General features: G+C 40.5%; 1 protein-coding gene across 10 annotated transcripts in view; it reads left to right on the forward strand.

Moving 5' to 3' along the window:
* Positions 1-27,429, forward strand: part of TNRC6A (trinucleotide repeat containing adaptor 6A) — a 221,366-nt gene that overhangs the window by 173,993 nt on the left and 19,944 nt on the right. For 4 of the 10 annotated variants that reach the window (XM_037740592.1, XM_037740599.1, XM_017534420.2 and 1 more), the window contains 12 exons: positions 10,409-12,994; positions 14,538-14,714; positions 15,594-15,769; positions 17,256-17,288; positions 18,794-18,874; positions 19,222-19,273; positions 24,610-24,752; positions 25,137-25,283; positions 25,445-25,582; positions 26,034-26,153; positions 26,622-26,699; positions 26,990-27,200. In XM_037740592.1, the coding sequence (XP_037596520.1) occupies positions 10,409-12,994; positions 14,538-14,714; positions 15,594-15,769; positions 17,256-17,288; positions 18,794-18,874; positions 19,222-19,273; positions 24,610-24,752; positions 25,137-25,283; positions 25,445-25,582; positions 26,034-26,153; positions 26,622-26,699; positions 26,990-27,200 (3,942 nt within the window). The remainder of the gene's footprint in view (positions 1-10,408; positions 12,995-14,537; positions 14,715-15,593; positions 15,770-17,255; positions 17,289-18,793; positions 18,875-19,221; positions 19,274-24,609; positions 24,753-25,136; positions 25,284-25,444; positions 25,583-26,033; positions 26,154-26,621; positions 26,700-26,989; positions 27,201-27,429) is intronic. The other 6 variants (XM_037740596.1, XM_037740594.1, XM_037740597.1 and 3 more) reach the window with 4 other exon arrangements.

Below are 27,429 nucleotides of genomic sequence, written 5' to 3' on the forward strand. Positions count from 1 at the left end.
AGAGGAAGTACATTCAGTTATTTGCCTCAGAGTGGCTTCTCTGAACTTCTCTGATTGTGAGACAGAAAATCTAATATGTGATTACAAGTTTTCTGAAAGCCCAGTTTGTTTCAACATGTTCTGGAAATTTTCGATGGTCTGTTAGTCTGTCTATTTATTCATTTATTCAACTATTGTAAAGCTTTATCACAAGCCAGATAGAGAATTAGGTGATAGGGTTGTTTGGGAATCAAGGTCCCCATACAGGAACACACTTCTAGAGGCAGTATAGCATAGTCATAAGAAGGAAGTCTCTAGAGTCAGATGGACTGGGGCCTTAAATTACGACATCCCCATATCCCACTGTGTGTATGACCTTGGGCAGGTTACTTAATTGCTTCATGTGCCTGAGCAGCCTTTCCTAACTGTCCCAGGTAGTTACTCACTTTCTATACCTTTGCTCTCTTTTATATACCAAGAACTACTCTGTACATTGTAATATATTATGGTATTTCACAGTGAATAAGTAGCAGATCCTGGACTCACATCAAGATCTGTCTGACTCCAAAGCTATGCTCGTAGCCACCATGCTGTGCTTTAGCAACAAACTGGATGTGATAGGTAAGGAGGAAGAGGACACAAATGTGAGTTTTCTAGCATAGGCACTTAGAGCAGCACATTGCTATTGGAAAGGATACAAATGTAAGTTATCGTCCTGAATTATCATTTACTCCCAAATTTCCCAGCACCTTATTACCTGTGCGAGCTTGGCTGCATAACACATCTGACCTTCTTTGTTAATCTGTAAAGTGTATACAGTGGTACCCAACCCTGTAAGGTTGCTCTGGGGACTTAATTATATGACATGTTATTAAAGCAACTAGCTTAATGCCTGATATCTAGGTGCTGAATAAATTATCTTCCTTATAACTCTCGTAGAAGGACCTGTACTTTTCAAGAAGAGTTTGGTTTAGACATGTTAGATCTAATAACAAGTAGTAGGCAATTATTAATTTGAAGTTCATCTGGGAAGTCAGGTTGGAAGCAAATGTATTGGTCATCAGCATAATGAAAATTGCAGTTAAAAACTTTGGGCGAGGTTAGTTATACAACAAATGATGGAGTACCTGCTGTGAGCTAAGCGAAGTGGAATGGTACTGAACAAAACAGTGAAGTGGAATAGTATATTTAGAAAATATGTCAAACTGCCTTTTCACTTGGGGAAATGAAAGGAAGCTGTTTTTGAAATGGAAACAACAGGAGTGTAAGAATCTTGCTTCTCAAAAATAACTATGAGTCAAAAATACCAAAGTGTTACAGGTGTACATTCAGATGAGAAGAAGGCCTCAGGTGTGGGCATAGGAAGAAGTCTTCAAAAAAGGCTGAGAAGGAAAAACATCCTGCCTATTTCTAAAAGAATTTTACCAGGGTGGACTGCATTGATGTGGAGGCTAAGATGGAAGTCAGGAGGGTACAGCAATCTGACTGAAGCCTGGATTCAATCTCAAAAAACAACTAGAAAATGCAGATGATGAAGCCAAAGCATTCCAAAGAAGAGCCAGATTTGTACTTTTGTCTTTTAAAAAAATTATGAATCCCCACTCACCAGCATATTTTACATGTTTACATTGAAACATCTTTCTAGGTATTACTACGATTGGTAACAGAAACATCAGCTTGCAAAATAGACCATTGAGAGTCAATGAAGGCTTTTTATGAGTTGGGTATATCTGGCTCCTACCAAGTTATTAATAGTAGTAACAATATAGTGGCTAACCCTTATGGGGTGCTTACTGTGACCCATTCACTGTACTAACTCATTTAATACTTCTTTTACAGTAATAGTATCATCTTCATTTTACAGATTAGGAAGTAGCCTAGAGGCTAAACAGCGTGCACAGTAGCCCAGAAACACGAACACTCTTTGTTGTAAACTACATGTAGTTCAGAATTGGGGAACATATGTTAGCTTTGTTTGCTTTTTGTTTTTTTGATCTATTTGTATTTGGCTTTTTTACTTTCTCATTTTTAATTTTTTTAGAATCCTGTGCTGCTCAAACTAGACAACTCTGGAGACTAGCCGTGGGCTGCCAGTTTTTGGCTGTGCCTCAGACACTTATTAATGGTTTAAATTGAGACTTGAGACGTCTTTTTTGTAGTTGATCACTTAGAGCCTAAAGGGGTCAGATAACAGGTAACTTTTTAATATGGAGGACCCACAAACCATGTAATGAAGGATTTGGGGGGACCAGTAGGCTCAACAAGACCAATATTGTTCTTACAGGCCACAGTGTTCTATCGCATATTTTATCATTCACCTGACATGATCCATACAGAGAAGTTAAGACTAGAACAGTGAACACTTGTATATCCTCCACCCAGATCTGGTGGTAGTTAATATTGTCCCACCTTGACTTCACACACATCTCTTTCTCTCTCTCATATATGCATACATGTGCACGTTATTGTTGAACCTCTTAAAAGTAAGTTGTAGACATTATGACACATCACCTTTAATACTTCCACAGGTAATTATCCTAAGAATCAGCATAGCCTCCTATGCAGCCACAATACCATTATCACCCCTAAGTAAAAGAACAACAACGTCTTCTAATAGTTTGTGTTCACATTTTTGCTAGTTGTCCCAAGAATGTATTATTTGTTCACAGTATGATAGCGCTTATATAAAGTATAAAGCATATAGAACACTATATATTGCTTAGGGATGAATTCAAATGTAGTAAGATACAAAGATTTCCATGAGTGATTACCACTGGGATACCCACTGGGGATGGAAAGAGATGTAATCAGAGAGAGAATACCTAGGAGTTTTTCCTGCCATATTAGTAATGTATTTCTTAAAGTGTGAGTACATGGTTATCTTTTATATTACTTTTTTATGGCCTTGTCTGTGTTTGAAATATTAATTTTTTTAAAGAAAACATTTGAGATGTAATGGTGAATGACTAAGAATTGGGATGTTTTAACCAAAAATGTTAACAATAAAGTTTCTGGAGATGTTTAAAGGTTAATATGCTGTCCATCTCACCCACCTGTGCTCTTGCATTGCATTGGGCTTTTAGCACAGGGTACATCCGTGCTATCTTGCAGCTTCTACTACTAGCTTGGAACCTACACCTTCCCCTTGGATGATAAACATACTCAAATCTCTATCCTTAAAAAAAATTTCTTTAAGTCTCCATATCTTATTTTTGGAGGGGAAGGAGGAGGCAGGATCTTACTTTGTCACCCAGGCTAGAGTGCAGTGGCGTGAACATGGTTCACTGCAGCCTCAACCTCCCAGCTCAAGTGATCCTTCCACCTCAGTCAGTCTCCCTAAGTAGCCGGGACTACAGGCGTTTGCCACTATACCTGGCTAATTTTTGTGTTTTTTGTACGGGTGGGGTTTTGCTATGTTGCCCAAGCTGGTTGTGAACTCCTAAGCTCAAGCTGTCTTCCTGCCTTGGTCTCCCAAAGTGCTGGGATTACAGGCATGAGCCCCTATGCCCGGCAAAAGCCCCGTACTCTTGAGGCTATTACAGAATTTTTTTCTCCCTGCTTTCAGTTTTGAAGGAATGGTCTGTACTTGCAGTCTTTAATGTATTACATCAGTACCTCAAAATCTGGCTTCTGCTCACTTAACTAAAATAGCTCTATTGCTGAAATTGCCGACATTCTGAATGTCAAATGCAAACCTTTCTGTTCCCTCCCAAGGTTTTGTTTGAGATCTCCCCACATTTTAGGTCCTCTTCTGGATGTCCTCAGCTGATGTTGGGCCTTTCAAAACTCAGTATGTCCAAACTTGAACTCTTTGTGTTGCGCCCATACCACTTCCTCCTCCTGCATTCCTTTGCTCGAATAGTTGCCGCCTCTGTTCATCCAGTTGCTCATCTAGAAACTTTGAAATCATACTTTACTCTTCCATCTTCTGTATGTCTCACAGGCCACTAGGTTACTATACCCTGCTGATTTTAACTCTAAAATACCTCCCAGTTTTCCGTCTTCCCTTGCTACTGCCACCAGTTTCCCTGGTTGAGGTGTTCAGCATCTGGTCTAGAGCAACATCCCCAAGAATGTCTTTTATATCCGTCTCCCTACCACCTTCACCCCATCTCTCAAACCAGAAGCCAGTCATGATTCATGCATTGCATTTGATTGTGATATTGTGTTTGGTTGTGATAGTGCATTTGTCTTCTTTATTCTGGAGCAGAGATTTGGGCCTATTTTAGTCCAGCTTTATTGGGAGATACCCACACTCATTCATTTACATATTGTCTGTGGGCTGCTTTCAAGCTACAGTGGCAGAGTTAAATGGTTTTCACAGACCATCTGTCTCTCAAAGCCGGAAATGTTTAACTGGACCTGTATAGAAGAAGTTTGCCAACCCCTGAACCAAAGGCAAGAATAACCAGAAGAGACATTTTGAATTTTGTACTTAAGAGCGATTTGAAATTGTGCATCTAAGGTTCTCTCATATTCCCAGTGGTACCATCTCTTTCATATTCCTTGGAAACATTGTAAACATAAATATTATTTACTTTTGAAACTCTTCCCTTTCTGGCAAGATTGAAAGTCTTTAAGGCAGAAAACAAATATTTAACTGTTTTGTTTGTTAGATGCTATATATTTAGAAGAAAAATATTTGAATGTCCATGGATCTAAATTCTTCCTGAAGAAAAATATTTGAATGTCCATGAATCTAAATTCTTCCTGAGTAAGTGAATGGGAATGGTGGGGTTTTTTGTTGTTGTTGTTTTTTGTTTTGTTTTGTTTTTTGAGACAGTCTTGCTCTGTCACCCAGGCTGGAGTGCGGTGGCACGATCTTAGCTCACTGCAACCTTCGCCTCCTGGGTTCAAGCAATTCTCATGCCTCAGCCATCCAAGTAGCTGGGATTACAAGCGCCCACCACCATGCCCGGCTAATTTTTGTATTTTTAGTAGAGACAGTGTTTCACCATGTTGGCAGGCTGGTGTTGAACTCCTGACCTCAGGTGATCTGCCCACCTCTGCCTCCCAAAGTGCTGGCATTACAGGCATGAGCCACTGTGCTCAGCCATTGCTGTTTTTTTGTGTCACTTGGATTGTCACCAGTCTTTGTTCAACCCCCACATAACCCCTTTGGTCTTTTTTGAATAGATGTTCTGTTATGTACTTTTTTTTTTTTTTTTTGGTATGGTACTAGAGGTGACCACACTTCTCCTATGGCCATTTTGTATGAAAGTAGGATGTTAATGATACTTTGGATTTCAATTGTTTCTAAGGAATGCGCAACCTTCCAAATCAAAGTTTGCCCACAGCATTACAGCGTATAAACATTTTGCATTATGCTCATTAAAGCTCAGCCGCCTCCTTTCTTCCCAGTAGCACAGAGATTTACTATTTATTATTTCCTGGAAAAGCTGAGTGATAATGATGTTCCTACATGTTTATCTTCCAGATCATTTACAACAGTGAGTCTTGTGTATCTATAAGGGAAACAAATTATTTGACTTACTCCAAATCTGAAATAATCCCTATCTCTGAAACATATTTTTAGGATTCCTGAAGAGTCCTATTCTTTTCACTTGTTCGGTTATAATAATGTCTGTTCCCATACCCTGCAACACATTTTGCTCTTGTTGTTGTTGTTGTTTTGAGATGGAGTTTCTCTCTTATCCCCCAGGCTGGTGTGCAGTGGTGCCATCTCGGCTCACTGCAAGCTCCGTCTCCCGGGTTCAAGCAGCTCTTCTGCCTCAGCCTCCTAAGTAGCTGGGATTACAGGCACCCACCACCATGCCCAGCTAATATTTGTATGTTTAGTAGACGCAGGGTTTCACCCTGTTGGCCATGCTCCTGAACCCTTGACCTCAGATTATCCACCTGCCTCGGTCTCCCAAAGTGCTGAGATTACAGGAGTGAGCCACTGTGCCCAGCCAACACCTTTTATTTATTTTTATTTGTTTATTCATTTTTGAAACAGGGTCTTGTTCTGTTGCCCAGGCTGAATGCAGTGGTGCAGTCACAGCTCACTACAGCTTCAGCCTCCCGGGCTCAAGCAGTCCTTCTGCCTCAGCCTCTCGAGAAGCTGGGACCCCAGGTATATGCCACCACGCCCAGCTGATTTTTTTATTTTTCATAGAGATGGGGTGTTGCTAGGTTGCCCAGGATGATCTCATTCCTGGACCCAAGCAATACCCACCTCGGCCTCCCAAAGTGCTAGGATTACAGGCATGAGCTAGAATACCAAACCAATTTTTTTTCCTCAACTACAACGTACTTCTTTATAACCCTTGGTAACCCAATTTTTTTTTTTTTTTTGGAAAGTTTTTGGTTTATTAGGCTTCTCGTGAAAAATCCACAGTGGCACAGATAATATCATTGCAGCACCTTTACCCCTTCGGCTGTGATCCAATCTCCAGCTCACTTTTTGCCAGTGCCAACATTGGCCTTTGTAGTCCCCCTGACTTCCTTCATTCTGTTCTTGGGTTCCTTTCGTTGCTTTCTTGAGGTCTTTTTCTTCTCATACAGGCCATGTCTTGCAAGTCTGTGTTTGGGTTCATTTTTCTTTGCGTAATCCAGGGAATCATAAATCATGCCAAAGCCAGTTGTCTTGCCATCACCAAAATGAGTTCTCAATCCAAATATGAAGATGACATCCGGTGTGGTCTTATACATTTTGGCTAGTTTTTTTCTGAATTTCTGTCTTAGGCACTGTTGCCTTCCGGGGGTGAAGGACATCAATGACCATTTGTTTCCTGTGAAGTAGTCGGTTGGTCAGGAACTTTCTAGTGTGGATAGTTACTGTGTCCTTCATGATGGCGGCCTATCCTCAGACAGCCAGGGATGAAGAAAGCTGGTAACCCAGTTTTTAAGGTAATCTTTAATTTAGGCTTGGATCAAGTGGTTCCAGATTAGAAATGGGATTTTAGCTAATAATATTTTAAAAGACAAACTTAACCACCAAACCGGGTCATAACCAGGATCTGAGAACATTTTCCACTAATATGAAAGATGATGGAACTCATTTGTAGAATATATTCAGACATTTGCTTTTTTGCTTTGCTTTTGATGTATTCTAATATTAACAAGTGAAATCTGCCACTTACGGCTTCTTTTATGTATTAAAAAAATCACTGATAGCTTCATGGTTTCATCTTTGACTTTTAATATTTTAATCATTTAGGATTATTTGTTATATATTATCTCATTTTAAAAAGTTTTCAAGTACTGAATATTCCCTACTGATTTAAAAAGCTAATCTATGAAATAGGATATTTGATACATACTTGGATCTGTTTGGGGGTTACTTTTTCTGTTCAGTCAAAGTGCTTATACACTCTGGCAGTACATTGCTGTTCAACTATTTCCTGATATTGCAGATTCCCTTCTTCACAACCTCTTCTTTATGAGATTTTTTTAGAGGGTTACTCCCCCATTTGCTTTAAAGAATTTTTAAATCACTTGTAATCATTTTATAGACTCTTGTTAACAGTTTCTTATAATTGAGTTAAACGTAGAGCGTTGTGACATTTTCATATCCAGAACAAGGTTTTTTACTTGCAGGTGTCTTCTATGGCCTGCAATAAAATATCATTCAGTTCTTTAAGTATTTTTGCTAGCTTTATCCCAAATTATTTTATGGCTCTTAATGATTAAGAACTTTTCCTATCAACATTTTCTCTTGGATTATTTCTGGCATATAGAAAGGAAATTGTTTTTTCATGTTGATCTTTTTTGCCTCTATTCTGTTATCTTTACCTCTCTTTTTTTGAGTCATATTTAATCAGTTAGCACTTCGAACACCGGGCTGAATCGTAGTATTGATAACAAATATTTTTATCTTTTTTTGTCATTATTGGAATGTTTCTGGTGTTTCACTCTTAAATTCTGGAATCATTTCTTTATTTTCCATTTAGGTAGTTTTAGATGCCCAATCTTGTTTTCTTACTCCTGCCTTAATGAAAACCTCCCCCTCCCCCCGACACACATGCAAATAGTGGCAGTAGAAATATATTTGCAGTAGTCCAGGAAAAGACAGTGACTGATGGCTGGATTGTCTTAGACTTGGAAAAAAGGTGTATGGATTTTGGACTTAATGATGTTTTGCATTTGCTGTGCATAGGGAGGAATAAAAGATGCATTTTAGGTTTTAGGAAACTTACTGAGACGAGGAAAACTTGTAAAGAAGCAGTTTTTACCCTGTTTGGGAGGAGAGGAATTTACACTCTGTTGGAGTGTAAATCCAGAATATGAAGATTTTGCTTCAGATATCTAAGTGGAAATTTTAAGCAAGGAAGTTGTTACGTGATTTCCCATTTTGTTCTTCATAAGGGAAACATGGTGGAATGAAAAACATACTTTGGAGATAGGACTAAAAGATGATAATTATTAGCATGCATTTATCAATGATAATGATGGCCCTCATTTATTAAGCACCCAATATGGATCAGATGTAGTTCAAAGTACTTTTAATAATCATTTAATGCACACTACCGTTGTATGAGATTGGGACTGTTACCATTTCTACTTTAGAGATGAGGAAACTAGGCACAGAGATGGAGGATCTTGCTGTGGTCACACAGCTAGTAAATGGTAGAGTCTCTCTTAAACCCAAGTGTTCTGGCTACCGAATCTGTGCTGTTAATCACTACATTAAATTGACCCTAAGAGGCATGTATTTGCAGCCAGCACTGAGCTTAATGCTTTGCATGTAATGGTACAATTAACAAAAGAACCAGCTTAAGAGGTACTGTTTGTATTCCAGTTTTGCGATTTGCTTGTAGAGTCCAGACTTGAATCGTGGTGTCTCTAGAGTCCTATTCACATTGTTAGGTACCTTGCTTTATGAAGGATTCTGATGAATTCTGCCTTTCTCATTTAGTTTTTCATAAATTAACCTGTGAACCTCAGTTTTGTCATCTGCAAGTGAAGTTAATACCTGCACTCTAGTATGGCTCTCAAGATTCAGTGATAAAAGTGCTCATAAAGCTGTCAGACATAGTACTGAATGCCAAACATTTGTTGATGGTGCTGGTGCAGGTGTTAGTGTGTTGATTTGCTTATAACCAGTGAGACTGACTTATTGTTACGCTTTATTTCATGAGAAATTCTCAAGTGCACTGAAAGATGGCAGATTTTCTTTGGCAGCTTTAGGAATCATTAAAGAAATGATTCTTAAACAGGGGGTGAAGGTTAGAATCACCTGTGGAACTTTAAAGTATATTATTTGGTGAATTTATATCATTTCCGGTTTCTCTCCAGTCACTTTTCCAGATACTCTTTCCAGCTCATCATCTGTTGCTTCTTAATGTTTATGCTTTGAGAGAAAATGATGCAAATTGAATCTGATTTTCCATTTTAGCAGATCACCTTAATAGTGACTTTTATTTATCTCCTAGGCCTACAACCCCTTGAAGGTTGGCTTATTAGGTCTGGGACATTGCCTTGAATATGTGTATTTAAAAGCACTATATGTGATTCTGATTGGTACTCTAGTAGAAAACTGCAATATAAGCAACCCCTTCAAGACAGTCTAAATGCACATGGCTTATGCAGGTGAATGCCCCTGAGGAATTTCTGCCTACCAGATCCTTAAACCAAGTGGGAATTAAGTATCTGGGGAACTATCAGAAGCAGCGTCCTACCTGTGGTAAAATAACCAGATAATACATAGCAGGAAGTCCAAGATTATAAGATTGTATGACTTGTCATTAATCTCCAGTGTCAGCAGTTGATTCTTTGAGACCATAATAATTCTGTGATCTTCAACATAATAAATAATTACTTTTCTGTTATCTTTTATATAAATGTGGTTATGAAGGTAAATTAAGAAAATTTTATGAGAGGAAGTTGAACTGAAAACTGAAATTGAACTGTGACTTGGGTGTAATGTTTCCAGTTGAATATGGACACTAATGAAATGGAATGTGATGGAAAAAACCTTTCCGATTCTTATCTTACCATTCTTACAAATTTTTATAAACTTGTTGCAATACCCAAAACAGTTGTAGAAAAGCTATACTTGAAAACGGAGGGTGGAAAAGATATCTAATACATTTCATCAAATTTGGGCTATTCACTTCTCCTTACCCATCTTCCTATGTCAAACTTCTGTGCCTGGGTTGCTCCATTATCCTATGTGTCACTGCCTCCTAGACCTTCTTGACTCCGGAATTCTTTTATTTACCAATCTGTTAACAGTGTGTTCATTCAGCAAGTATTTATCAAGGGGCTGCTATGTCCTCTAGGATCTTAGGATAATATCAGTTGAACATGGAAAGTTGGTGGCTGTAAGATAAGCAGTGCCCTTGTAACCATTCTGCCAAGGATCATAGCTTGTTAAATTTGAGGAGCCACATATATTTATAATGTATTTGTCATTTTTCTTAAGTTTGATTTAATGTCATTGGCCTAACACTTTATAAATAGTTGTACTTCTCCTTTATCCTAGATATAAACCACAGTACTTCAGGATCCCATTATGAAAATTCCCAGCGGGGACTTGTGTCTTCTACATGTGATTCTAGCACAAACTGTAAGAATGCTGTTGTAAGTGACTTGTCTGAAAAAGAAGCATGGCCCTCAGTCCCTGGCAGTGATCCGGAGTTGGCTTCAGAATGTATGGATGCTGATTCTGCCTCCAGTTCTGAATCAGAGAGAAACATCACTATCATGGCTTCAGGGAACACAGGTGGTGAAAAAGATGGCCTTCGGAATAGCACTGGACTTGGTTCCCAAAACAAGTTTGTAGTTGGTAGCAGCAGCAATAATGTGGGCCATGGAAGTAGTACTGGGCCATGGGGTTTTTCCCATGGAGCCATAATAAGCACATGTCAGGTCTCTGTGGATGCTCCTGAAAGCAAATCTGAAAGTAGCAACAATAGAATGAATGCTTGGGGCACTGTAAGTTCTTCATCAAATGGAGGGTTAAATCCAAGCACTTTGAATTCAGCTAGCAACCATGGTGCCTGGCCAGTATTAGAGAACAATGGACTTGCCCTAAAAGGGCCTGTAGGGAGTGGTAGTTCTGGTATCAATATTCAGTGCAGTTCTATAGGCCAGATGCCTAACAATCAGAGTATTAACTCTAAAGTGAGTGGTGGTTCTACCCATGGTACCTGGGGAAGCCTTCAGGAAACTTGTGAATCTGAAGTAAGTGGTACACAGAAGGTTTCATTCAGTGGTCAACCTCAAAATATTACCACTGAAATGACTGGACCAAATAACACTACTAACTTTATGACCTCTAGTTTACCAAACTCCGGTTCAGTGCAGAATAATGAGCTGCCCAGTAGTAATACAGGGGCCTGGCGTGTGAGCACAATGAATCATCCTCAGATGCAGGCTCCATCAGGTATGAATGGCACTTCCCTTTCTCACCTTAGCAATGGAGAGTCAAAAAGTGGAGGCTCTTATGGTACTACATGGGGTGCGTATGGTTCTAATTACTCTGGAGACAAATGTTCAGGCCCTAATGGCCAAGCTAATGGTGACACTGTGAATGCAACTCTAATGCAGCCTGGCGTAAATGGGCCTATGGGCACTAACTTTCAAGTTAACACAAATAAAGGAGGTGGCGTGTGGGAATCTGGTGCAGCAAACTCACAGAGTACGTCATGGGGAAGTGGAAATGGCGCAAATTCTGGAGGAAGTCGAAGAGGATGGGGAACCCCTGCACAAAACACTGGCACTAATTTGCCCAGCGTTGAATGGAACAAACTGCCTAGCAATCAGCATTCCAATGACAGTGCAAATGGCAATGGTAAGAAGTTTACAAATGGATGGAAATCTACTGAGGAAGAGGATCAGGGTTCTGCCACATCTCAGACAAATGAGCAAAGCAGTGTGTGGGCCAAAACAGGAGGTACAGTGGAGAGCGATGGTAGTACAGAAAGCACTGGACGCCTTGAGGAGAAAGGAACTGGGGAAAGTCAGAATAGAGACAGAAGAAAAATTGATCAGCACACATTACTCCAAAGCATTGTAAACAGAACTGACTTAGATCCACGTGTCCTGTCCAACTCTGGTTGGGGACAGACTCCTATTAAGCAGAATACTGCCTGGGATACAGAAACATCACCTAGAGGGGAACGAAAGACTGACAATGGGACAGAGGCCTGGGGAAGCTCTGCAACACAGACTTTTAACTCAGGGGCATGTATAGATAAGACTAGCCCTAATAGTAATGATACCTCATCTGTATCGGGGTGGGGCGATCCCAAACCTGCTCTGAGGTGGGGAGATTCCAAAGGCTCAAACTGCCAGGGGGGGTGGGAAGATGATTCTGCTGCTACAGGAATGGTCAAGAGCAATCAGTGGGGGAATTGCAAAGAGGAGAAGGCTGCATGGAATGATTCGCAAAAGAACAAACAGGGATGGGGTGATGGACAGAAATCAAGCCAAGGGTGGTCTGTTTCTGCCAGTGATAACTGGGGAGAAACTTCAAGAAGTAACCATTGGGGTGAGGCCAATAAGAAATCCAGCTCAGGAGGTAGTGACAGCGACAGGTCCGTTTCTGGTTGGAACGAACTTGGTAAAACTAGTTCTTTTACTTGGGGAAATAACATAAATCCAAATAATTCTTCAGGATGGGATGAATCTTCTAAACCTACTCCTTCCCAGGGATGGGGAGACCCTCCAAAGTCTAATCAGTCTCTAGGTTGGGGAGATTCGTCAAAGCCAGTCAGCTCTCCAGACTGGAACAAGCAACAAGACGTTGTTGGATCTTGGGGAATCCCACCAGCTACAGGCAAACCTCCTGGTACAGGCTGGCTGGGGGGACCTATACCAGCCCCAACAAAAGAAGAAGAACCCACAGGCTGGGAGGAACCATCCCCAGAATCTATACGTCGCAAAATGGAGATTGATGATGGAACTTCAGCTTGGGGAGATCCAAGCAAATACAACTACAAAAATGTGAACATGTGGAACAAAAATGTCCCAAATGGCAACAGCCGTTCAGACCAGCAAGCACAGGTACATCAGCTGCTACCGCCTGCAAGTGCCATCTCAAACAAAGAGGCAAGCAGTGGCTCTGGTAAGTTTCTATTTTATGGAATCAAGCCATGTTTTAACTTACTGTTATTATAAGATGTGTGTAACAAAGTGCTTGGATATGCATACAAAGGCTGTTGAGTGTAATCCAGAAGCAACTTGAAGAAAATTGTAGGGGTGATGTTTACCACCAGAGAACAGAGCTCCACTTTTTGGCAGTGTTTGAGTCCTGCATACTTCATTCTCTATTAGAAATGCAACAGAAGGCAAATTGGACAAGGGCAGTCAAGTGGGAATGCTGTACACTTCTCTAAGTTGTTTTGAGTTAGGCCTTAACTTCTGATTTTATTATTCGACTAAAATTTCTCCAGAAATAAAACAAGTATCTCATAAATACAGTACTCTCTAAACTTTAGGTACTATATTTGGCTTTAGAAGGTTTTTTTTTTTTTTTAAGTAGGGGAGAAATTCAAGTCTATTTAGATACAGTATGTACGTTTGTGTATTTAGTATATTCTTACTTTCCTCTCTTATAATGAACTAATTTCTGTCTCTGAAAATTATCCTGGCAACATTTTCATTAAGTGTGATTGGCTACATTGTCTTAGTAGTCTCATTGGAAGTAGATAAGGAGTGCTTTCGTGAGCTAACTTTTTAGCACTTAATTTTTTTTTTTAGTCTAAGTATAGTTTGTTGTATTAATTTAGGCTTGATTCTTAAAAGGAAGAAGTATGTAGCTAAGATGAAGCATGTTGGCTTTGATTTTTTTTTTTTTCTTTTTTTTCCTTTGGACAACCTCAGCCTAATACTTCAAATTTTAAAATAAGCATTGTTCAGCATGTGTAAAAAGTAGGTGACTCATTATTGTTAGCTGGGTAGTTAATTGTTTTCCCATTGTATGTGGTGTGAAAAGGGTGCGCATGTACACAACTTTTTTTTTTCTGGAGATGGAGTCTTGATCCATTACCCAGGCTGGAGTGCAATGGCGCAATCTCAGCTTAGTGCAGCTTCCACCTCCTGGGTTCAAGCAATTATCCCCTCAGCCTCCCAAGTATCTGGGACTACAGGTGTGCGTGCGCCACCACACCTGGCTAATTTTTGTATTTTTAGTAGAGACCAGGTTTTGCTATGTTGGTCAGGCTGGTCTCAAACTACTGACCTCAGGTAATCTGCTCCTCAGCTTCCCAGAGTGCTGGGATAACAGGCGTGAGCCACTGCACCCAGCTGGTATAGCTCATCACCTGCTCCAATTCACAAAATTTCATTCAGAAAGACTTGACTTTTCCAGGAATTAAATTCATGCTCAAAGGAGAGTGGTTTCCCATAATCAGCTATAGGCCTAGAGGGTAATTATGAAAGAAGTTTAAAAACTTCTCACCTTATAGTTATATTAATGAGAAATAGTTTGTCTTTTTTTTTTTTTAACATAAAACAGATGCCATCTTTTTGCCTATCACAGTATCATTATTCAGTACCTAAACATGAGGTTCTTCATCCTTGGTGCCTAAATATTCTTTATTGTCCCTTATTCCACTGCACCTCCTTACCTTCTATGCTGATGACTTCTTTTCCCACACTTTCTAAAGGCTGGGGTGAGCCCTGGGGGGAGCCTTCTACTCCAGCCACAACTGTGGATAATGGTACTTCAGCATGGGGTAAGCCCATAGACAGTGGTCCCAGCTGGGGGGAACCTATTGCTGCGGCATCCAGCACATCCACGTGGGGCTCCAGCTCTGTTGGTCCACAAGCGTTAAGCAAATCTGGTAAGTTACTGACAATGCCTGGTAGTTGTTGTGTAGCAGTGGTGATCACTCACTGACTATAATTAAATAATTAGATAAGGTTTCTATGTTATTTATAATATATTCATGTAATATGACATGATAGATAATGGTTCAGTATTTTGCTCTTTGGTTTTGTAACATGGTTTATTCTCTTTTGAATTTTCCTCTTTTCTCATATTTCTTAGAACTGTAACTATTAATTTGCATATACTTTAAAGTATATTTTACCAAATTAGGTTATCTAGAAAGAGTTTACTAGCAACTTTCATGTCATCCAGCCTGAGAGGCTAAATAGTATACCTATGAGAACACGTATTCAAACTGTCAGATGATTCCCTGAAAGTTACAGGTAATTAGCATAGTTCAGAAAGGACCCAAGATTCAAATTAACATTGTCATTATCACATAGGTTGTGTACAAGATACCCCATAGGAATCCCAGGGGCCATGTGTGAAGATAAGATGCTTTCTGCTTATGACTTTGAATACTCTTTGGCCTTTCTTTTTGAAATATATACAAAAATTGATTCTTTCAAATTTCATTCATTTTCTTTGTCTTGTGCGTCACTATGCAGATTATTAAGTGGATACAAATGAGAGTGCCACCATTATTCAAGAACCATGATTTGTAAAGGCATGGAGGAGTTTTATTAAATTTTTAAGAATAAATTCTTTTTCATGGAACTTTTAGCTCAGTATAAAACATACATTTCTTCTCTGTAGATGCAGGAAGGGAAATAATTGTGCGTGTGTGTGTGTTTTCTTAGGTTCTCTACCCAATTTTTAATATATGCTTCTTCTCTAGAAAGAATTCTGTTATTAAAGTATGTTTCTCTTTGTATCACAAATCCACAATCAGGGCCAAAATCTATGCAAGATGGCTGGTGTGGTGATGATATGCCATTGCCTGGAAATCGCCCCACTGGCTGGGAAGAGGAAGAGGATGTAGAGATTGGAATGTGGAATAGTAATTCATCTCAAGAGCTTAACTCATCTTTAAATTGGCCACCATATACAAAGAAAATGTCATCAAAGGTAAACATTTCAAGGGCAAAGCCCTTGAAACTTTAAATTCCAAAGGTAGTTTACCCACAGAAAATTAACTTTTTGCCTGCCCATTTCTGGCAGTGAGTACAGTCCAGGCAGCCTCCACCTTAGGTATAGCCACCTGTATGGGCAGCCAGCTAGAGAAACAAGACCACAGGAACTTCCTTTCTCCCCACTGCTACAGCTTGGGATTTCTCTCCTCCTCCCCCTCTACCAGTGCTGCCTGGGACAACCCCTCATCCTAGGGTGGTGCCTGCAGTGGTGAGGATGAAGAGAAGGGCAAATCTCCATGTTGACTCTTTCCATCCCACTGCCAGTTCATCTCCCATTTCACCCCCACACCTGGAGTTTCCCTGCCACCCCTTTACCCAGAATCACCATCCTCCTTATTCACCTGTCATCTTTGTCCCTATCTCATCCCAAAAGGTCCTGTGACAAAAATCCCAAGGAATGATCTGAGCTTGATTTTGCCTTTTTTTTTTTTTTTGAGACAGAGTCTCTTGTCACCCAGGCTGGAGAACAGTGGTGCAATCTTGGATCACTGCAACCTCTGCCTACTGGGTTCAAGTGATTCTCCTGCCTCAGCCTCCCGAGTAGCTGCGACTGCAGGCGCATGCCACCACGCCAAGCTAATTTTCATATTTTTAGTAGAGATGGGGTTTCACCCTATTGGCCAGGATGGTCTCCATCCCTTGACCTCGTTACCCACCCACCTCAGCCTCCAAAGTGCTGGGATTACAGGTGTGAGCCACCACACTCAGCCCGATTTTGCTTTTATTTGTGGACAAATCATATTCCTAAAGCTGACTTTATGTCAGAATCCCGTAGCATTTGCTACAAATGCAAGTTCCTATACCTCAGGTCTACTGAAGTTTTGGAAATTGGACCAAGTTTCTTATCCTAAAGAAACTGCCCAGATGTCTGTGATGCAGAGCCAGGTTTAGGAACCACTGATTTAGAGCACTGGTTCTTAAGAGGTGGCACTGGCGGCTGGCATCAGATCCTCCTGGGGACCGTTTTCAAAATACGTGCCCAGTCCCCCAAGTGGTTCTAACATAACATCCTAACCCACCATACTTGAGAATGATTACCTTTTGAGGGACCTTAGAAGTCAAATACCAGTGGATAGCTGGACTAGCTAACTGCTAAGGTTCCTCCCTTTTAATCCTGGGATTCTAAGTCTAGGACCTACCATTTTCATTTTTAAAACTTTTCATTTGGCTGAATTTGCCTATTGCCTTGCCATATAGCTTATGAAGTGCTTTTACATGTTTTACATAAATCATTTGATCCTCATAACCTTCTAAGATAGGACACTGATGAGGAATTTGAGACTGGAAAAGGTGATGACTGGCCCAAAGTTGCAATAATTAGTAAATGACAGAGTAAGGACTTAAGTTTAGGTCTTCCAATTCCAAACCCTGTGTTCCTCCCACTGGACCATGCTGTTTTGTGACTTTGTCTTTCCTTACAGGGTCTGAGTGGCAAAAAAAGGAGAAGGGAAAGGGTGTGTAGCCTTTTTACTCTTTCTCCTTTGTTTCTACTAGTAAAAATCTTTAGAAAGCAACTGCAAACATTTATTTAGCCTCTGCTGTGTGCCAGGTACTGTGCTTGGTGCTGGGGATTCAAATACACTGAGATATGAGCTTCACCTTTCGGGAGCTCATAGTCTAGTATGGGGCATTAGGAGAGCTTCCTAAGAATGTCAGCTTGAATTTGCAAGATTCTTGGGGTGGGATGTGTTAAGGAAGATAGCCCAACATAACTAAAATGTAGAATTTCTAGGAAGAAGTGACAAGAGATCTGACTCTGTAGTTAAGGCAGATTGTAGTGTCTTCAATAGTATGCCAAGGAGTTTTAACTTTATTTTGTGTAAACTATGGAACCAATGAAATTGAATAGAAAACAGTATCAGTGGGGTTTTAAAATTATTAATTTGTAAAAGAAAGCTAATCAGTGATAGTATGAAATATAAATTGACGTAGAGGAGAGGCACAGTTAGGGATCTCAGGGAGCATCTGCATTAATTCAAGCTAGAAAGGAGGGCTTGAGTTGGGAAATGAGAATAGGTATATAGTGGAAGTGACTAATTTGAGAGACATTTCAGAATAGAAGGGACAGAAGAACTTGGCAGCTAGTTAGGTATGGGGATGGATGGGGTAAAAGCGGAAAAGGGATCAAAGCCAACTTCAGAATCTGCGGAGGGAGTTAGGCGCTTGCTTCAGAAACCTGCATTTGGGGGGAAGTTGTGAAGCTTTGTTCTGTTCCACAGTCAGAAGGAATGGACAGTAGCAATGGGAAAGGGTAATGAAGGCAACAGACTGTGATCCTCACATAAATGAGAGACCTAGGTCTCTCTGGCTTCCAGCCTCCTTGTCTACTAGACTGCTAATTACAGATCTTTCATCCTCTCAACTCAATGGAGTTTCCATACCACCCGTACCCCAACCAGCTGCAGAGAGCCAGCCCTAAGCAGGAGGAATCCCAGGTTCAACCTGCTGGACATGTGTTCTTGGCAACACAAATTGAATTTTTAAACTACTTTTTCATGTGGGAAACTCATGGTGTTTTTTCAGTAGAATGCATATAGCATAATTAAATTATGGGTTAAATTGGCTTCTTTGGACTAACCTGAGTCACTATTTTTTTTACTTTGGTTTGGAGTGAAAATTCCAAAAATCTAAATTATAACTAATCTTCTCCATTACTCAGAGGCCCTGTTTTCATATTTGTGGGTCATCGAGGCCTTTTGCTTCTGTCTTTTCCTTCTGACTGCTTGCCTTTAGAGATTTCTCTGTACATTACAGCTATACCAGAGGACTGGAGCAAAGGAAGTTGAAAATCAAATAAGTTGATTTTTAATCATTAACAACTCTGATAAGAGTTGATTGGAGGAGGAATTATTGGCTAAAAATGAGAATTGGGGATTGTCTTAAGTTTTATTAATCCGTCACTATACCCAGTTAAACAGAGATGGCCATGGCATCTTTTCTACTCTTTTATTTTACAAAGGGAATGATGAAAGGTGGAAACAAACAAGAAGAAGCGTGGATAAATCCATTTGTTAAACAGTTTTCAAATATCAGTTTTTCGGTAAGTGTGTTTTCTTAGCAGCTCCTTCCTCCTCTAATGGTGGTCTATAATTTATCTTGATTTCACTCTTTTTTTAAGAATTATTTTTTGTCTTCGAGTCCTTAGGAATGTGCTTGATGTTAGGGTAAAATTGACCTCCAAACCTTTATTTTTATGGCTTCAGCTAAAAACTTTGGTCTCATGTCTTATGTTAAAAAATTTTAAAAATTACATTAGACAATGAAAAATGAAGCTTTATGATTCACTTGAATTTCACAGACAATGAAATAAAGTAAAATTCTTCATTTTTTTTATTGTTTACATTGATAAATTAAGGTCTGCTAACATGCTGCATTTTCTTTCTTCAGAGAGACTCACCAGAGGAAAATGTACAAAGCAATAAGATGGACCTTTCTGGAGGTAAGAGAAAATTAAATTTGTTTCTATTCCTCATTGAGGGACAAGCACATCCACAACATGATTCTACTGAAAGAACCCTGATATAGACCAGGACAAGGGGAGACTGTGCTGTCCAATATACATACACATGCTCTGGTTAAATTAGTGCATGTGCCTTGGAAGTGCAGACCACTGAACAGATCATTGATGATGTTAGTCAGATTACCTTACAGATAGTCCTGCCAAAAGGGAGTTATTCAGATTGGAGGGTATAGTCTTCTTGATTAGGGAACAGCATATAGAAGGGCCTAGATATATGACAGACTCTTAAACTACGCTAGAGAAATGGCAAGTAGTTCCATAGAATGGACAAGAAAAAGAAAATTGGTGGGGGTTGTGGGGGTGGTGGTGGTGATGAAAGATCACTTGGATGAAGATGCTAGAAAATGAGTAGGTGCTAAGTCATGAGGAGCTTGGGAATTTGAACTTTATTCTTAAAATATGAGATTAAACTGAAGCAGGGGAATGGCATGGTTTGGATTTATGTTTTAGAAAAATCATCTTGGTTATAGATTGACAGTATCTTAGAATAGAAAACATTGTAGCAGGAGATAGACCAGAAGTTACTAAAGATAGAAAAACCAGGTGGATACTTGTTTCAGTAGCCAGTAATTATTTTCAAAGCTCCAAACCAAGATAGCAGATGCAAATAATCTAATTCATGGAGACATAGGATTTGGAATCAACAGAAGTTGATAACCAGTTTGAACCAATTTGTTAGGCAGGTGAGGAAGAGAGTTTGATGAAAACTTCATGGACTGTTTAGTAGATGCCAATGCTATTGAGTTCATTGGAGTCTAGTCAGGAGAGAGAAACTACACAGTAATTTGAACAGGAAAATTGTAATATACAAGGCTTTAACAAGGAATTGGAGTAGCATTAGCAGATACAAGGGGAAGTCACTCAGTGAGGACTGACATAGCATGCTCAAGGAAGAGCCCCCTTCGTCTCACCATGTTGCCATGCCAGTAGGATTCCAGGAAATCCACCCTCTTAAGATACCAGTGAAAGCAGAGCACAGGAGAGGTGTCTTATACTACGAAGCTGCCAGAGGGGATGCCGGTAGATACTGCCAGCCACCGGTGAAGTGAGCATTGCAGGAGCCTGGTGCTGGCAAAGCTACCTGTGCTGCAGGAGAGAGCAGACCAGAACTAGGAAACCAAACCTTTCCTTCTACATCCTGTACCTGCAAAATGTCAGTGCCAGATGGCAAAGGAAATAATATCTATAGAGGGCCCAAGTCCATTTTTTTCACAGAGCAATCAGAAAGGGTGAAAAATTGGAGCTAGAGAAAGTAAGTCAGTAATCACCACTACTCCCCTTCCTTATGTACTTTTCTACACATACTTGTCCAGTATAATGACAACGCAACTCTGTATTTCTGCTTAACAAGATACTGCTTTCTTTCTTGCAAATGAGGAGGTATTCATCTCTAAACTGAAGAGATGAACCATCTCAAGGGTCATTGTATTTTTTACGGGCTATACAATCATCCCAGAAATTCAGTCACAGTTTGTTACCTAAAGACTCAATGATAAAAGTTACCATCTAATAACTTGTGAATAACGTAAAAACAGGAAAGAAAATGCTTGGCATATGCAAATTAACACATCCATATGACAAACAATAGAAAACATTCAAATCTACTACCATTGTTATTTCTGTAATTGGCCGCAAGCCATCATTGGTGTCTGTGCTTTCCTCCCATCACTGCCTCTTCCTTTCAGGTTGAACCTCAGCTGCTCTAGGTTCTTTAGCTGGTGGAGTTAAGTGACCCAAACCTTCATTCCCAAAGGATCTGAGCCCCCAGTTGTCCTGCTTCTTATGGTTGCCGTCATTTTTCATTGACCTTCACTACTGGGTATGGGAAGTACTAAGAAGCATCCCAGAAAATCCCCTGGGTTCCAGACAGTTTTCACTGCCTTCATTTTATAATCACATCAGTTACCGCAGCCAGTAGACTAGTCCTTTTTTTTGCCTGCTGGTTCATATCAGAAGGAGTACAAAATGTCCAGGTAGTCTTCATCTTGCAGAGCAGAACCATTGTTGTGGTTTTTGTTGGAAGCATTTTCTCTCTCAAGGACAAAGTTGTGTAAATCAGCAGTTGTCCGAACAGAAAGTGTTTTGTAAGGGGCTCATTAGGTATAACTGTGAGAGAAGCCACTCCTACTTTCACCTTTTGATTCTGAGACCTGCAAATTCTGGTAATGGGGGAGACACATACCACATCCTCCTAAGGCAGATGCCAGCCCTTTTAGGATGTTGTCTCCCAACCTGCTTTTTAACTGATTCTTTAGTAAGCCTGTCAATTTGGTTAGCTACTTTCAGACAGTGGCATATGTGGTAAGATCGGTTAATCCCATGGGCATGAACCAGTCCTGTATATCCTGTGCTGTGACATGAGCTCCTAGATAAGACATGATGGCTGTGAGGAGTGCTACGACAGTGGAGAAGGCATTCTGTGAGGCTGTGGATGGCAGAAGCTTTATAGGCAAGAAAAACCCACGTCCAGAATGTGAGCTGCTTCCTGTTAGGACAAGTTTCTGCCTCCCCCACGGCTCACTGAATGGCACAGAAGTTGCTACGATGTCATGCTGGTGGAACTTGTGGGAAGTCTGCCCTCTGCGGTGCTAGGAAAAGGCATTCATAGAGAGGTATTTCACCAGAGACACTCTGTGACAAAACCGTTTGGTGTGGAATGGAGGAGAATGCTGGGAGAAGCTGCCACTGAGTGCTGTTGACCCACCAGGCAGTGGAGAAGCTGCAAGGGCTGCCCATACCTACCAAATGTACATGCTGGCCCAGGAAGCAGCACTCATCCTCTTGCCCTGTCTCTCCACCACCCTCTTCTGACAAAACCTCATTATCAGCTGGCTAAGGAAAAAAATGTAAAGGGTGCAGATAGATTTTCATGGAGCAGTCAAAAAGGGTGAATTTGGAGCTGAGAAACAATAAATCAATAAGTGGTCATTATTTGAGGTAGGAAATATAGGAATAGCAGACTTGATAGATAAGATACTGAGTTTGAAGGTGCTCTGAAAACCACCTGTCATGATGTCCAGTAAACAGTCAAAAATCTGGATGTGGTGCTCAGAATAGATGGGGCTTGAGATATGAAGTGTAATTAATTACATGTGGATGATAGTGTAAGCCATAGGAATAGTTTGACTCGAGAGAGCTGAAGGATAATGGACCAAAGACAGCCCTGAGGAATAATGACATTTAAGGGTGGGATCCGGAGCAGAAGTGGGACAAGTTAGAGTAGAATAATTTTTCAGAAGCCAAGTGAGTACAGAGTTTTGAAAAGAGAAAACTGGTTTTCAGGGAATGGATTTGACAATGGGGCTTAGCGGTAGTGATTCGTAATGGATCTACTAGAGGACTGGAGGACTAAGGGGAGATTGCATCATTTGACAGTTTCTTTTTAAAGGGATGCAGGGACGCAGAAGTGTTGGGCAGTGGTTTGTGGAAAAGATGTAACATGCTGCTACTCTACTCTTTCTTTTTTCTTTTCTTTTCCTTTTTTTTTTTTTTTTTGAGATGGAGTCTCACTGTCACCCGGCTGGAGTGCAGTGCCATGATCTTGGCTCACTGCAACCTCCACCTCCCGAGTAGCTGGGATTACAGGCGCCCACCACCATGCCCAGCTAATCTTTTGTATTTTTGTAGAGATGGGGTTTCACCATGTTGGCCAGGATGGTCTCAAACTCCTGACCTGGCCTCCCAAAGTGCTGGGATTACAGGTGTGAGCCACCATGCCTGGCCACTACTATTCTTTCAAAAGATATTATTTGCATAGGCGAAAATAATGTGAATTATCAAGAAGGAACAGCTTGGAGAGAGAGACAGGAGAGACAGGAGAATTGGTTGGAATTGGTTACAGGATTAGATGGAGAGAGTGGGGAAAAGAGTTCATGATGGCTAGCTTGGGTGTTATCAGTGAATTGTGACACCTTAACACAGAACAGAGGAGGAAGCTGTGGTAAGGATTATTGACATTCAAGAGAGGGCTCTTAAGTGTGAAAGGTGGATTATTCAGATACCAGATTTATGTCTGGAACAGCACTTCTTAGCTACTTTCAGAATTGTTTTCCTTTTGTTAAAATGTTTTCCTCTTCCACTTACCTGGAATGAGAATAGTAAAGGTAAGTATTAAGGTGGTAGCAGACATCTCAAAGAACAGCAATTGCAAAGAAATGATATTGAGATTTGAGGATAGAGAAAACGTCAAGAATGAGGAATAGGGAGATGAAAACCTGTGTTAACAGTGACAGTGAGGCCGGGCACAGTGGCTCATGCCTGTAATCCCAGCACTTCAGGAGGCCAAAGTGGACAGCTTACTTGAGGTCAGGAGTTGGAGACCAGCCTGATCAACATAGTGAAACCCTGTCTCTCCTGAAAATAGAAAAATTAGCTGGGCATGTGGTAAGTGCTTGTAATCCAAGCTACTCGGGAGGCTGAAGCAGGAGAATTGCTTGAACCTGGGAAGCAGAGGTTGCAGTGAGCCGAGATCACGCCACTGCTCTTCAGCCTAGGCGACAAGATCTTGTCTAAAAAAAAAGAGAAAAGCACTTAGGATGGTGACTGACATAATCATTTATTAAATGGCAGATTATCACAGTGTGTGCTGATTGTTTTTGTTGTTTTTGTTACTTGTTAATGGAAACTTACCTGTATTATAAAACTCAGCAGATTAGAGATGACTAAAAGTGTCTTATGTGTCCTAAGAGTCTTTTTAAAATGAGGCTGGGCCCGATGGCTCATGCCTGTAATCCTAGCACTTTGGGAGACCGAGGCCGCCAGATCATTTGAGGTCAGGAGTTCAAGACCAGCCTGGCCAACATAGAGAAACCTGCTTCTCTGCTAATAATACAAAAATTAGTCGGGTGTGGTGGTACACATCTGTAATCCCAGCTACTCGGGAGGCTGAGGCACGAGAATCGCTTGAAATCTGGGAGGCGGAGGTTGCAGTGATCCAGGAAACCACCACTGCACTCCAGCCTGAGTGACAGCGAGACTGTCTCAATCAATCAGTCAATAAAGTGAGGTTATCAGCTAGCCACCTTCTGTTTACTAGTCTATTTCAAGTTATTTGTTTCAGTAAAATAACAGTATCTCCTAATTGTAACTTCACTTGTGAGGAATATAAAATTTATGAAATGCAAGTATATTTTTCACATATCCTTGACTTGGGTGAAGTCATTTCGGTTTGGAAAGTATTTTGCTCTTGTTGTAAATTTATCTGAAACCAATGGGTTGTCTTCTTGTTTGATAACATAGTCTCCTGCATTTATTAGGAATGTTACAAGACAAACGAATGGAGATAGATAAACATAGCCTAAATATTGGTGATTACAATCGAACGGTCGGGAAAGGCCCTGGTTCTCGGCCTCAGATTTCCAAAGAGTCTTCCATGGAGCGCAATCCTTATTTTGATAAGGTAAGATTTTTTACTTTTACCTCTGACTTGACAAACCAGCACACTTAATAGCATAATTTTCACACTAATATTTTAAAACATTTTATATAATATAAAGTGTTACAATCCAATACCAAATTCTTTTACTGGATTTTGAAGTTCACTGTCTTTTTATGTCTCAATTTAGCATAGAGGTTGCATTTATATTTTCTTCTTAATCCCATAAAATATGTTTGGCTCTTTTTGTGTGCTCTAGAATTAACACTAATCTGATCTCTTCTGTTTTCTACCTGTTTCCTGTTGATGCTGGAATGTCATGTGACTTCTCTTCTGTTCCTGCAATGATTTCTCCCTTCCACTTGTTTGCTTGGCTGGTGTTGCACATCTTTCTGTCTGTCCAATCAGGATGGCATTGTAGCAGATGAATCCCAAAACATGCAGTTTATGTCCAGTCAAAGCATGAAGCTTCCCCCTTCAAATAGTGCACTACCTAACCAGGCCCTTGGCTCCATAGCAGGGCTGGGTATGCAAAACTTGAATTCTGTTAGACAGGTAAGTCCAGATGTGTAATTTAGGCTCTCAGTTGAATGATTTGTATTAGTAATAAGATCTCTCTACATGTAGTTCTATTGTTTAAATCATAGTACAATGTGGCAATGAGATGTTTGTCCCTAAGGAATCCCGCTGTCATTTGTTGCTCGTTGTTTTCACAGAATGGCAATCCCAGTATGTTTGGTGTTGGAAACACAGCAGCACAACCCCGGGGCATGCAGCAGCCTCCAGCACAACCTCTTAGTTCATCTCAGCCTAATCTCCGTGCTCAAGTGCCTCCTCCATTACTCTCCCCTCAGGTAAATAAGGTTTCCTTACATTCTTCTGTTTACCTGCAAAAAGGATCTTGCATGATTTTGTATTTGAATGAAATGGCTAGCTAAGCATCATCATATTTATTGGCATCTTTGAGATTCAGCTAGTTCTGAATTAACTATTACTTTGGTTGTAGGAAGGGTAAGTCAAGGATAATTTAAATCTAAAATTTACCATTTTCTTCTGTAAAACATCTTGAGAGGAGGACAAAAGCAAAGTAAAATTGGCTGGTTTAATATTCATCTCTGTCATCTTTTACTTAACCCACGAAGAAGTATATGTGAATGGTCAGTTAGTGAGACAGAGACAAAGATTATAACCCCCAGTGAATAGTCCACAAATTTAACTGCTCTATTGACAACTTAAAACACACAGTACAAGTAGCTAGTGTGAGTTATTTTATCAAGATCATTAACGTACCATTGTGATCCTAAGGTTCCAGTTTCATTGCTGAAGTATGCACCAAACAACGGTGGCCTGAATCCACTCTTTGGCCCTCAACAGGTAGCCATGCTGAACCAGCTAAACCAGCTTTCTCAGATCTCCCAGTTACAGGTAAGGAAAGTCATAGTCTTTCTTAATACACATTTATGGAGCATTTGCTGTGTGCCAAACACTAGGCTCTGTTCAGGACATAGTGCAGTAAACAAAACTTGCATAGTCGTCATCATGGAGCTTTACAGTCTGTTGGGGAAGACAGACGGTGAAAATCTGTGAGGAATGTTTTGAAGAAGTGCAGGATGCTGTGAGAGGAGGCCGCAGCCAGGTCTGGGGTGCTGGCGGAAGTCGATGATCAGGAAGAGTTTCTCTGTTGAAGTGAAAGGTTAGATTGAACTAAAGACTGAATTTCAGCAGTGACTAGAAGCCAGAGAGTCCAAGGAAGAAATTGTACTAGATAAGGCGAGATATGTTGGCATTGGGGATCGCACCAGTTGTCTTTAGGTCCATCTACTGTCGTCATTCGGGAGCACACGACTTTGTAACGGTGTCATAGTAACAACCTTCTTGCCGTCTTTCCTCCAGCGATTGTTAGCGCAGCAGCAAAGGGCGCAGAGTCAGAGAAGCGTGCCTTCTGGGAACCGGCCGCAGCAAGACCAGCAGGTAGAGCCGGCCCTCCAACTCGCTGTGCAATCTTTGTGTTAATAAACTCTGCTTATCTCCATTCTAACAAGAGATTCAGAATGTTTTTCTTAAAACAATCTTACTAAGATATAATCAAGTATGTTGTTCATTAAGTCTGCTGGTTGTCCATGAGTTATGTTAACATTATACAGTGATTATTCACCTTTCTGCTGAAAAGAAAGTGAATTCAAAAATGAAGAGGAATATATAGTTTTCTGTAAAGACTTTTTCCCCCAAATGATTTTTTCCAATCATTTCATTGTTTTAAGGGTCGACCTCTTAGTGTGCAGCAGCAAATGATGCAACAATCTCGTCAACTTGATCCAAACCTGTTGGTGAAGCAGCAGACTCCACCATCTCAGCAGCAGCCACTCCATCAGCCAGCCATGAAGTCTTTCCTTGACAATGTCATGCCCCACACTACACCTGAGCTGCAAAAAGGGCCATCACCAATAAATGCTTTCAGCAACTTCCCTATAGGTGGGTTTCTCCTTGGCCTGAGCATTGGGTATCACAGGCATGTCTCCTTCTCACTTACCTTTACAGCTCTGTTTCATCATGAAAGCTACATTGATCTCTTAGCTGTTCCTTCTCAGACAGTTATCATCCCCTCTCCTAGTTTTAACCCGCTCCATGTTCAGGAAAGTTTTCTCTCTCCATTCAGGAAAATCACAGTATGTCTTTTTTTTTTTTTTTTTTTTTTTTTTTT

The sequence above is a fragment of the Cebus imitator genome, unplaced genomic scaffold (genome assembly GCF_001604975.1).
Source record: "Cebus imitator isolate Cc_AM_T3 unplaced genomic scaffold, Cebus_imitator-1.0 Scaffold85, whole genome shotgun sequence".
Taxonomy (NCBI): domain Eukaryota; kingdom Metazoa; phylum Chordata; class Mammalia; order Primates; family Cebidae; genus Cebus; species Cebus imitator.